This window comes from Mus musculus, chromosome 7, assembly GCF_000001635.26.
Source record: "Mus musculus strain C57BL/6J chromosome 7, GRCm38.p6 C57BL/6J".
Classification (NCBI taxonomy): Eukaryota; Metazoa; Chordata; class Mammalia; order Rodentia; family Muridae; genus Mus; species Mus musculus.
In genome coordinates this window covers 4,807,813-4,819,585 of record NC_000073.6, presented here as the reverse complement: position 1 = coordinate 4,819,585, position 11,773 = coordinate 4,807,813, and the positions used below count along the sequence as shown (strand labels likewise).

At 47.1% G+C, this 11,773-nt stretch overlaps 1 protein-coding gene across 1 annotated transcript; it reads left to right on the top strand.

Moving 5' to 3' along the window:
• Positions 1-7,245: 7,245 nt before the first annotated feature.
• Positions 7,246-11,572, top strand: Ube2s (ubiquitin-conjugating enzyme E2S). The gene is made up of 4 exons (NM_133777.2): positions 7,246-7,423; positions 8,030-8,177; positions 8,974-9,164; positions 11,102-11,572. The coding sequence occupies exons 1-4, from the start codon at positions 7,421-7,423 to the stop codon at positions 11,429-11,431; spliced, it is 672 nt and encodes a 223-aa protein (NP_598538.1). The 5' UTR covers positions 7,246-7,420; the 3' UTR covers positions 11,432-11,572.
• The last annotated feature ends 201 nt before the right edge of the window (positions 11,573-11,773 follow it).

Genomic DNA, 11,773 nt, shown 5'->3' with positions numbered 1-11,773 from the left:
AAAAAGAGAAAGCAGTGGGAAGGAGGGGGAAAGAGCCCTCTCCTTCTACAGAACATTCTAGAAGGGCAGAAAGAGACGTCTGCTGTGGCTCGCGGTTCTGCCTCTGTAACCTAACACCTTTCCTTCCAGGTTCCCAACTCCACAGTGCCACTAACACAGCCTTCGAGCAGCTATTCTTAACCTATTGTCTTGTGAACCTCTAAAATCTACACCTTTTAATTTTGCCTTTTATATTTTTATTTTTAATTATTCTGTGTATGTATATGTTTCTGAGTGTGGACTGGGCGACAGGAATTCAGTACTTGAGGAGGTCAGAAGAGGGTGGAAGATCCCCTAGAGCTGGAGTGGTTGTGCGCTGCTCAATGTGGGTGCTGGGTCTTGCAAGTGGCCCAGGATGTCCTCCTGCCTAAGTGCTGGACATGCCAAAAGGTCCATCATTCAAGTAATTCTGTTTTTTTTTTTTCCCTTCTCTTCTTTCTTTAAAAAAAAAAAAAGTTTTATTAACAGGGGATAGTAATATATACCTTTTTTCTCTTTCTTTCTTTCTTTCTTTCTTCCTTCCTTTCTTTCTTCCTTCCTTTCTTTCATGTAAGTACACTGTGGCTGTCTTCAGACACCCCAGAAGAGGGCATCAGATCTCATCTCGGATGGTTGTGAACCACCATGTGGTTGCTGGGAATTGAACTCAGGACCTTTGGAAGAGCAGTCAGTGCTCTTAACCGCTGAGCCATCTCTCCAGCCCAGTAATATATACCTTTAATCCCAGCACTCTCAAGGCAGAGGCAGGAGGAATCTCTATGAGTTCGAGGCCAGCCTGGTTTACAGAGTGAGTTCCAGGATAGCAAGGGCCACATAGAGAAACCCTGTCTAGAATAAACAAAAGCAAAAAACCAACCAACCAAACAAACAAAAAACTTTATCATATTTTTTTGGAGTCAGGGTCTTACATAGTCCAGGCTAGTCTCAAACTGACCATGTAGCCGAAGGTGACCCTGAACTCCAGACCCACTTGCCTCTACCATCTGAATGTTGGGGTTACACATGTGTACCACCACAGCAGGGTTTATTTTATTTTTTGGTTTGTTTGCTTTTTGAAACAGGGTTTTTCTGTGTAACTCTGGCTATCCTGGACTGTAAACTAGACTGTCCTCAAACTCAGGGACCCACTCCTCTCTGCCTCCCGAGAGCCTAAAGGTGAGCACCACCACGCCCAGCTTTTACAACTGTGTCTATGTGGTGCTAAAGGTTGAATCCAGGGCTTCATATACGATTGACAAGCATCCCACCCACTGAGCTAAATCCCCTGCCTGGGTTCTGAAGACCTTTTGTTGTGAGAGAACTGAGTCAGTCAGAGCCAGGCTGACTCCATGACAGGCTGCAAACTAGCAGTTTGGGAGACTAGGCCCAAGTTTCTGTTTTCCACAACTGCAAAAGTCCAAAACAAGTCAATTCCCCCCCACCCCACCCCCCCAAAAAAACCACCCTTCACAGGCAGCCAGTCAGGAAGCTGCCCCACCACCTAGCTTGAGCCAAGTATGTTTAATCAGCAAAAGTCCCCCAAGTCTCCCAGAGCCCTAACCAATCACAAAGGCACCCACACCCCTGGAGAAAGAGCAAACTAAGCAAGGGAAAGAAAGGCAAAAGTCACCCACTCCTACCCTACCAGGCTTTAAACTGGCTCTGCAAAGCCCACACTTCTGTGTTCCACTCTGGGACCCCTGCATGCAGTGGCGTTAGGTTACAGAGGCAGAACCGCAAGCTACAGCAGACGTCTCTCTCTGCCCTTCCAGAATGCTCTGTAGAAGGAGACGGCTCTTTTCCCTCCCTCCTTCCCACTGCTTTCTCTTTTTCTCTGAGCAGCTGTTGTCTTGTGAACCTCTAAAAGCTACACCTCTTTACACCTCTGTAGGTTCTCTGCAGAATAAACGCTCTTGGCCTTTGCTCACTATTTGAGTCTTGGTTATCATTTCTCTTGAATAAATCACAGACCCTTACCGTTGGACAGTGCCAACTTTAACTCAGAAGGCCTGTGTCAAGTCCATGTGTGAGAATAGATTTGCTCCCATACTTGTTGATTCTAGGCATTCCACTGCAAATCCTGTTGAGTGTGTGTGTATAGCATTCCATTGTGTGTGTATGCATGTGTATAGAGGTCAATGGTCAATTTTAGATAATTTGATTCCCTAGTACTGGTACCAAAAATGAGTGCTACCTTTTCTGGCTTTTTACCTGAGTGCTGGGGAATCAAACTCTGGTTTCTCATACTTGCATGGTAAGCATTGTACTGCCTGAGCCTTACCCCTTGTCCCTTGGTTACTTTTGGTTTGCATCAGAGACACTGGTTTTACAGCTCTGAAAGCCTCAATGCTTGGTACCGACGCTCACCTGTAATCCCAGCACTCGGGAGGCACAGGCAGGCAGATCTCTGAGTTCAAGGCCAGCCTGGTCTACAGAGTGAGTTCCAGGACAGCCAGGGCTGCACAGAGAAACCCTGTCTTGAAGGGGGCGGGGGGGGGGGAGTGTTACCAAATGCAGACCCTCTGCTTTGTGCTCTGGGTTTGTCACTAGAGGAGGCACCTAGTCCACTGACATATTGATAAATCACTAGATCCCCTCCACCCAGGATGACAAGAGCTTCCTGTCTATTTCCTACCCAGGGGTGCAGGCACAGATGGAAAGACAATAAGTGACTGCTTAGAGAGACTCAGGCTGCTATAGTGCAGAGAACCTTCTAGAATCCACACAGCACATAAAAGGATGTGCAGCCTCCCTGAGAAGACAGGAAATAGAAAAGAACATAGTGTACAGGATTGCTACATACTTTGAAGACTGCTAATATCCAGGCCCACTCCTGATACCAGCTGTTTCCTTTGCCATCAAAGTCTTTCTATAGACTCTTATACAACTTCCTCCCTTGGTTCTCTTAACTCTGACATCAAATGGCATCTTGTTCTTGGTTTGGTTTGGTTTGGTTTTGATACAGGGTTTCTCTGTGTAGAGCTGGCTGTCTGGAACTCACTCTGTAGACCAGGCTGGCCTGGAACTCACAGAGATCCAACTGCCTCTGCCTACCAAGTGCTGAGATTAAAGGTATGTGTGTACCACCACCACCTGACAATGTCACCTTCTTTTTGAAAACATTGTGTTTGTGTGCTATACATAAATGTATGTATATTAAGTGTGTGCTGGTACCTGAGAAAGCCAGAGAGGGCACCGGATCCCCTGGACCTGGAGCTACTGGCAGTTGTGGGCAGCCTGATGTGGGTGCTGAGAACTAAACCTGGGGCCTCTGCGAGAGCAGTGGTTTTTTTTTTTTTTTAAAGATTTATTTATTTATTTATTTATTTATTATATGTAAGTACATTGTAGCTGTCTTCAGACACTCCAGAAGAGGGAGTCAGATCTCTTTACGGATGGTTGTGAGCCACCATGTGGTTGCTGGGATTTGAACTCTGGACCTTCGGAAGAGCAGTCGGGTGCTCTAACCCACTGAGCCACCTCACCAGCCCGACAGCAGTGTTTTAATTCCCTGAGCGTTCTCTCCAGTTTCAGATGTTACCTTGTCAGAGAGATCCACCCTACTACAGCACCTTGCCAGCATTCCCAAACCTCCAATTCTGACAGCAACTCATAACCTCTGCATTAGTTACTTTTTTTTTTTGTCGCTTTTCTCATTTATGTAACAAAATACCAGATGGAAACAAGGTCTTTCTTTGTGTGTGTGTGTGTGTGTGTGTGCACGATGTATGTTCACATGTCCATGCTCTGTGTTTGAGCACAGGCTTTTGTGTGCATGTTCTATAAGTGGGTCAGCCCTCACCTACACCTAGTTTGCAGCAGGGCTCCTCTTTGCTGCTATATACACAGACCAGCTGACCTCCCAGCTCCTGGGATTTCCTATCTTTTTCCTGGAATTATAGATGCTTGCTACTGTAACTGGCTTTTATGTGGATTCTGGGAATTTAAGATCAATTCCTTCTTGTAAGGCAAGTACTTTAATCCTCACCTTGTTTGGTTTGGCTTTTTCAAACAGTCTCATGTAGCCCAGGCTGCTGGACTGTAGGCAGACCATCTACCACTGAGCCATACTTCTAATCCTTCACTGGCAGAGTCTAGGCAGGTGCTCTACCACTGAGCCATACCCCAACCCGTATCTTTTCACTTTGGTCCTCTGAACGTGAACTTTTTTAGTTTTGATGAAGTCGGATTTATTTGGTTTTTTTTTGTTTGTTTGTTTTGTTTTGTTTTGTTTTGTGGCTGTTGTTGGCATTAGGTGTAGGAAACCATTGCCTAATCCAAAGTCATGAATAGTTACCCCTATGTAAGTTTGTTTCTTTTGCTTACTAGTCATGCTGGAGTCAAACAGGATTGACTGGTTCTGTCATCTTGAAGCCTGTAGCTCATCTCCATAGGAGAAAACCTTAAGACAAAAATTTGTAAAATAAGGGGGCTGGACTGTAACTACTCTAAAGGCAGTGGGACCTGGGAGAATGGAACCAATAAATCAGGCAGACTAAAGTTTCATGCAATAGCCTACTTTATTCATAGCCTCAGAAAATTTATACCAGTGGTTCTCAACCTTCCTAATGCTGCAACCCTTTAACACAGATCCTCAGGTTGTGATGACCCCCAACCACAGTTATTTTCATTGCTACTTCACAACTGTAGTTTTGTTACTGTTATGAATCATAATGTAAGTATATGTGTTTCCAATGGTCTTAGGCAACCCCTGTAAAATGGTTCTTCAACCGCCGACTCAAAGGGGTCAAGGCCCACATGTTGAGAAATGGAGATCTGTAATACCCTGAGGGTTAAGAAAGGCCACAGGATTCATGAATTCAGACTGTCTACAATCACAAGAACAAGCCACACGAAACAAAAACCTGTTTTCCATAGAGGTATGTAAAGTACAGTTTAAACATTTAGCTGAATAACATCAGCAAGCAATTGGGGTAATCTGAAGCAAAGCCACTCCTAGCTGCTACATCTTGGAGGAGCACAGGAGTACAAAACACAGTCCAAGAACAATTCCATGTTTCGACGAAACAGAGGTCACAAGACTCTTGTCTCACAAGCACTCAAAATCCTCCTGACATGACTCCATTCTTGGATACTGTTCTCAAATAGAACAAATAGCTTGGTGGTTAAGAGCACTTGTTGCTCTTACAGAGGACCTGAGTTCAGTTCCCAGTACCCTCATGGTGGTTCAAACCACCAGTTATTCCAGTTCCAGAGGATCTGATACTCCCTTCTAAACTCCCTGAGCACCAGGTATACATACTGTGAACCTACATATATACAGGCAAAACATTTATATGTTCAAAATAAATAAATTAAAAAGAATTGGTGAGCCGGGCGTGGTGGTGCACGCCTTTAATCCCAGCACTTGGGAGGCAGACGCAGGCAGATTTCTGAGTTCGAGGCCAGCCTGGTCTACAAAGTGAGTTCCAGGACAGCCAGGGCTACACAGAGAAACCCTGTCTCGGAAAAAATAAATAAATAAATAAATAAATAAAATAAAATAAAATAAAAATAAATAAATAAAAAGAATTGGTGAAGAAAATGAGTTTCCTAAGAACTATAGCCAGATCTTGTCAGGGAAGAGGGTTGTTTCTTTCTGCTTTCCCTCTAGCAAAGCTACAATTTTACAGAAAACATGAAACAAGACTCAAGAAATGTGCTTATGCAGATTTAGCTATGAGACAGGTTGTCAGAACTGTGAAATCTCTTCCTGGGAGATGAGGTCCTACTCCTCTGCAGTCAAAGCTTCAGTCTGTTCTCTCCCCAGCATGGGATTACTGCAGATAGTTTAATTCTCTCTAGATCTCTGCCATGCTGTCATAACTGGATTAACACTTCATGGTTAGTAAGAGCCTCTGGGAGTATATGTAAGGACAGGACCAGGAGGTTAATTATGGGTGAGGGAAGAGATGACCTAAATGTGGGCAGCACTATCCCATAGGCTAGAGGATGGATATAAAAGGAACGAGGCCAGGGTATGGTGGCATACACTTTTAATCTCAGTATTCAGGAAGTAGAGGCAGGTGATCTCTGTGAGTTCAGGCCAGCCTGGTCTATAGCTCGAGTTTCAGGAAGGTCAGCCAGGCCTGCACAGAAAAACCCTGGCTTGAAAAGCCAAAACAAGGGCTGAAGAGATGGCTCAGCGGTTAAGATCATCGACTGCTCTTCCGAAGGCCCTGAATTCAAATCCCAGCAACCACATGGTGGTTCACAACCATCTGAAAACAGCTACAGTGTACTTACATAAAACAATAAATAAATCTAAAAAAAGAAAAGCCAAAACAACAACCCCCGACCCCGGGGGAAAAAGGAGTTCCAGGCCAGTAATGAAATTCTGTCTCTCAAAAAGTTAACAGAAGTCTATGGGGTCTGGAGGTCAGTCACAAAGCTCTCAATAAGGACGTGAGACTTCCCTGACTTCTTCCTCTGGCACCCCTACAGAAACAATGGTGGCAAAAGTCACAAGTCATACTCTAGAGGATCAGGAAGTCCAAGCCCTCGGAGTCAACCAACCTGATTTTGAGGGCTTCCTAACACATAACAGGAGCGCAGAACAAAATGGAGCCCCATAGACAAATTATGTCCACACTTCCGCCCTTCCATGGCTTCCAGGTGAGGTCGCCAGACTCCCAGCGTAACATTTGCATACACAAAAGAAATTGAGACATTTCATTGGTCGAGGTTGGAGTCTATCACACTGAGCTGGCTTCCCATTAGTAGCTTTCAATTCCTACCTGCCCCACAAGTCCAGATCACGACCGCCCCTGTTTATTGGTCAAGGCCCCTTCCGTCATCCCTTTAACCCCTCCAGTCCTGTCTTCCCTCGCTCCGCCCCTTCCCCTGCCTAACCGTTAGTCGCGTGCGCGTCTTTCTCCAGGCCGGAGCGCGCGCGCGCACCCCAAGTCGTGGCGGCGTCTCATTCAAACGGTCCAATCAGCGGCCACGTCGCCTCGGCGGGCGCCCCCTTTCTCTCTGCTCTAGGTTTTTAGCCGCTTGGTTCTCCCAGGTCAACTCCTCAGCCGGCGTGAGCCCTCATTGTGATAGCACTCCTCACAAACTGGGTTCGAACTTCTGCTACTATTCTGACAAGAACAGAGAAAAGAGCGTTGACCGCCCAGCAACGTGCGCGTTGACGTACGCGGTCGAGACGTGCCGTGAGGGGGCGGGGCCTGCGAGTAGCTATAAAAGTGCGGTGTTGGGCGCGCGGCCGGTTCTACCGAGGAGCAGACGTAACGTTGTGAGCGTTTCGTAGCGGACGTCGGAATTAGTGGGAGCGGAGTGGGGCCTCGGGGGCCTCGCTAGGGCCACAGCGGCCGGCAGTTGGGCCCCCCGCCCCGGCCGGCGGTCCGAGGAGTGCAGGAAGGGGGCCGGGGGGACCCGCCCCCGGCCGGCTGAAGTCATGGTGAGTGACGCGGGAGGCCCGAGGGGCCGTTGGGGACTCGGGCAGAGGAGGCGACTGCGGCGTCCCAAGTGTTTTCTGGCCAGCTTCTGAGTGCTTTGGTGGCATGGCTGAACGTCCGGAGCCAGGAGTCGGCCCCAGGGCCTTTCAACAAACGGTGCGGGAGCCCAGGCAGCCCTCGGAACCTTGGGGAGGGCTTTGGGCGCCTTGCGGCCCGCCCATGGGTGTTTTAAGGAGCAAGACATCCCGCCGCCATTTCGTCCAGCCTTTTTCTTTTTGGTGTGTGTGGGGGGGCGGCGGTTGATGGGGTTGTTTCAAGCCTAAGTAGGGGAAGGGCTCCGGCTAGGCCTCAGGCCCACCTGGAACCAGTAGTGGACCCATGCGCGTCTTAACGAGCGCTTTGGGTAGGTTCGGGTACGCTGAGCCACGTAGAAGCTTTTTCTGAGACACCGTCCCGGTCAGCCATGGGGCAAAAGCCAGAAGCATCTTAGGTCCAGTTGACAGGCAGTGATTGACAACCTCGGACCTCTAAAGTCTGGATTCTGGTATCCACCCACCTTAATCCTAGCTATTTCAGGCTGCTCACTCTCCTTTTCCCTCCGTGCCTAGAACTCCAATGTGGAGAATCTGCCGCCCCACATCATCCGCCTAGTGTACAAGGAGGTGACAACACTGACGGCAGACCCACCTGATGGCATTAAAGTCTTCCCCAATGAGGAGGATCTCACAGACCTGCAGGTTACCATCGAGGGCCCTGGTGAGTGTGAGCACGGAAGGGAGGGGCCACTTGACCAGATTTCTTCTGTCTTGTGGCTGTGGGACAAATAGGATTCAGCCTCTCAGGTGCTTATGACAAAATGTGGCCTTTTGCTTAGGCTTGCATTAAGGCTGTCAAGTGTTACTTTCCAGAGACGTGAGGATGCATATAAGTGAAGCAGAAATAGAAAGTGTAGCTGGGCGTGGTGGTGCACGCCTTTAATCCCAGCACTCGGGAGGCAGAGACAGGCGAATTTCTGAGTTCGAGGCCAACCTGGTCTACAGAGTGAGTTCCAGGACAGTCAGGGCTACACAGAGAAACCCTGTCTTGAAGAGAAAAAAAAAAAATGTATGCCAGGGGATCTGAAACACTAATCAATCGAATGTCCCAAGACTAAACAAAAAGCATTGTGAGGGGAAACTGGTGGTAATAAGCTGATTTGCATATTTTAAGCAAACCAGTTAGATTTTTCAGACCTCATTTGTCAACTGAATTTCTATATAGTCAGCTAAAATCAGTTTCAAAATCAGGTGACTGGCCTATAATGCTGAGGGTGTGCAATATGTCTGCCTGGTCTGCTGTTAGCTAGTGTAGCAACTGCCAGGTGTAGACCATCTATGATTACCACTTGACCCAAGCAAGTAGGTAAATGAAAACACACCTCTCATGAGGATGGGGAAAGGCTTGGAAAATGGTTTACAGGAAAAGTTGGTGGGTTGGGTCCCTTTGTCCTGAAGAGTGGCAATGTTGAAGGATGTTAGGATATAATAAAGCAGCCCCTTTTCCTCCTCTTCAGAAGGGACTCCCTATGCTGGAGGTCTGTTCCGTATGAAGCTCCTACTGGGGAAGGACTTCCCTGCCTCCCCACCCAAGGGCTACTTCCTGACTAAAATCTTCCACCCAAATGTGGGCCCCAATGGCGAGATCTGTGTCAATGTGCTCAAGAGGGACTGGACGGCTGAATTGGGCATACGACATGTGCTGCTGGTGAGTTTCAGCCATGGTACTTCATCTAGTGTTTAAAAATAAACTGAAGTAGTAGGAGACAAAGTCAAATAGAAATGAAGTTTCCAGCCTTACTGGGAAATAATGGAAGGACTGCCTTATGGCACTAAGTACTGTATTGTAGTGTCAAAGTAGAGACCTGACAACTAATAGGGTGGTTTTATAGAAGGTAGAGAGCAGTGTGTGGTTTAGAGACTCTTTTTTACATGTTTCAATTTAAAAGTGAACTTTTTAAAAGCCCAAACTGGCCATGAACTTAACCTCCAGCCATGGCTATTATATTTTTTGACCCAAGCAAGTGGATTAATGAGACAAATTAATCAGAAGCTGGATTTCTAGGATTGTGCCACCTACCCAGCTGAGTGGTTTTCTTGTGGTTTTTGTTTTGTTGTTTGTTGCACTGTAACCATCACCACTATTTTAATTCAAAGTTGTTTTCCTGTACTAATGTTTTTAACTTGGGGGGTATTACACTGCCTGAGACAGTTTTGGGGACACTATTCAGCATCGTCTGTGTACAAGACTGGACCACAGTTCTCCTTAGTCAGTTGAGGTGGAGGTAACTGATCGAGGAGGCTCCAAGGTCTCTAAAGGCCACTTAAAGTAGTTAGGTCACCTGGTGCCTCCTTTGCACTTTTTCCCCCCTAATGAGCCTCTAGAGCTGATGGTTGTGAAGATAGAGAATTGGGGTTTCCTTCAGGGCACTTGGGAAGGATTAACCTCTAAGGTAAACAACCCCAAAAATCTTTCCTGTTTTGCCTTCCTTTCTGTATGTTGGTTGAGCTTGTTTCTATCCAAAGCACTGGAAATGCTAGATGGCTATTGGCTCTGCTTTGGGGCCTGTTAAAAGAGGGACATCCAGGCCTCCAATTTGGAGGTACAGTAGTAAAAGTTGAGGAGATAGTCCATATTCATTTTCAGCATTGGTAACATCTGCCGGTTCAGGTCAGAAACTCAGAGAAGTGCCTACAACCAACCAACTTAGCTCAGGACTGTTTAATTCATGGAACCTTCTGAACTAACATTTAGAATGAACTGGATTGGATAGTGTACTGGCTAGGTTTGTGTCAACTTGACACAGCTGGAGTTATCACAAAGAAAGGAGCTTCAGTTGGGGAAGTGCATCCATGAGATCCAACTGTAAGGCATTTTCTCAATTAGTGATCAAGGGGAAAGGGCCCCTTGTGGGTGGTGCCATCTCTGGGCTGGTAGTCTCAGTTCAGTTCTGAGAGCAGGCTGAGCAAGCCAGGGGAAGCAAGCCAGTAAGGAACATCTCTCCATGGCCTCTGCATCAGCTCCTGCTTTCTGACCTACTTGAGTTCCAGTCCTGACTTCCTTTGGTAATGAACAGCAATGTGGAAGTGTAAGCTGAATAAACCCTTTCCTCCCCAACTTGCTTCTTGGTCATAATGTTTGTGCAGTAATAGAAATCCTGACTAAGACAGATGGATATATATAATCATTTAAGGCCTGTGATCAGTGGCTCCAAACTTGGCATTCACTTTTAGTTTTCTGTATCTTGTATAGTAGTATAAAACACATAGGAAAACCAAATACAAGTTCTCTAATGCTAAATGCCCTTGAGTAATTTCTCACCTGATTAGGAAGGACCTCTGAACTTATGTTCACCTGTAGAAACAAGGTCAAAGCTACATTAGCTACAGAAAACTGGTTGGAGCAGATAATGAGCTTCCTTAGGAAAGGGCCTCTGGCAACATCAGGCTGCACTTACATGGCATTGGTCCCTTGAAGTGTTTGTAGTAACAGGAAAGCAGCCTTTGAGGGTGACTTTAAATGAATAAGGATGCTAGCAGGCTGGTCCTGATCTGAGGGAGCTGATTTGGGGGTGAAAAGAAGAGCCAGTGTGGTGACCATTAAAGCTAGACAAGCCTCCCTGACCTTAGACCCTTTCTTCACAGACCATCAAGTGCCTGCTGATCCACCCTAACCCAGAGTCTGCACTCAATGAGGAGGCAGGCCGCCTGCTTTTGGAGAATTATGAAGAGTATGCTGCCCGGGCCCGTCTGCTCACAGAAATCCATGGGGGTGCATGCAGCACCAGCAGCGGGAGGGCTGAGGCTACCCAAGACCTGGCCAGTGGGGCTTCAGCCTCCTCTGCTGACCCTATGATCCCAGGGGTCCTAGGGGGAGCTGAGGGTCCCATGGCCAAGAAACATGCAGGTGAGCGAGATAAGAAGCTGGCAGCCAAGAAAAAGTTGGACAAGAAGCGAGCACTGAGGCGACTGTAGTGGGGCTCTTTCTCCTTCCCTCCCTTCTGTCCCCTCCCACTCTGTCTCTAAGTTATTTAAATTATGGCTGGGGTGGGGGAGGGAGTTGGGGGGGGCACCAGAACCTGGATTTGGTTTTCTAAATAAAAAGTTGGAAAAGCAGTTTCTATGCCTGAAGTGTCTAGAACCTCTGCCTGTATTGTGGCTTAGGGTAGCTGGCATTCTTCTGTACCAAGTCTGACTTGCTCCAATTAGGATCTGAGTCACCTTTGCCCTGTGGAGTGGGGCTTAGAGTCTTAAGCTGGAGCAGAAACCCACTGTCTATTCCTCTAGACCAGTGGCTCTAACTGTAATTTTGTTGCT

What these genes read in the sequence shown, in the direction of transcription:
- Ube2s (NM_133777.2), top strand. An exon ending in GGTTACCATCGAGGGCCCTG is followed by an intron (nt 8,178 to 8,973) that starts GTGAGTGTGAGC and finishes CCTCCTCTTCAG; the next exon opens with AAGGGACTCCCTATGCTGGA. An exon ending in GCATACGACATGTGCTGCTG is followed by an intron (nt 9,165 to 11,101) that starts GTGAGTTTCAGC and finishes CTTTCTTCACAG; the next exon opens with ACCATCAAGTGCCTGCTGAT.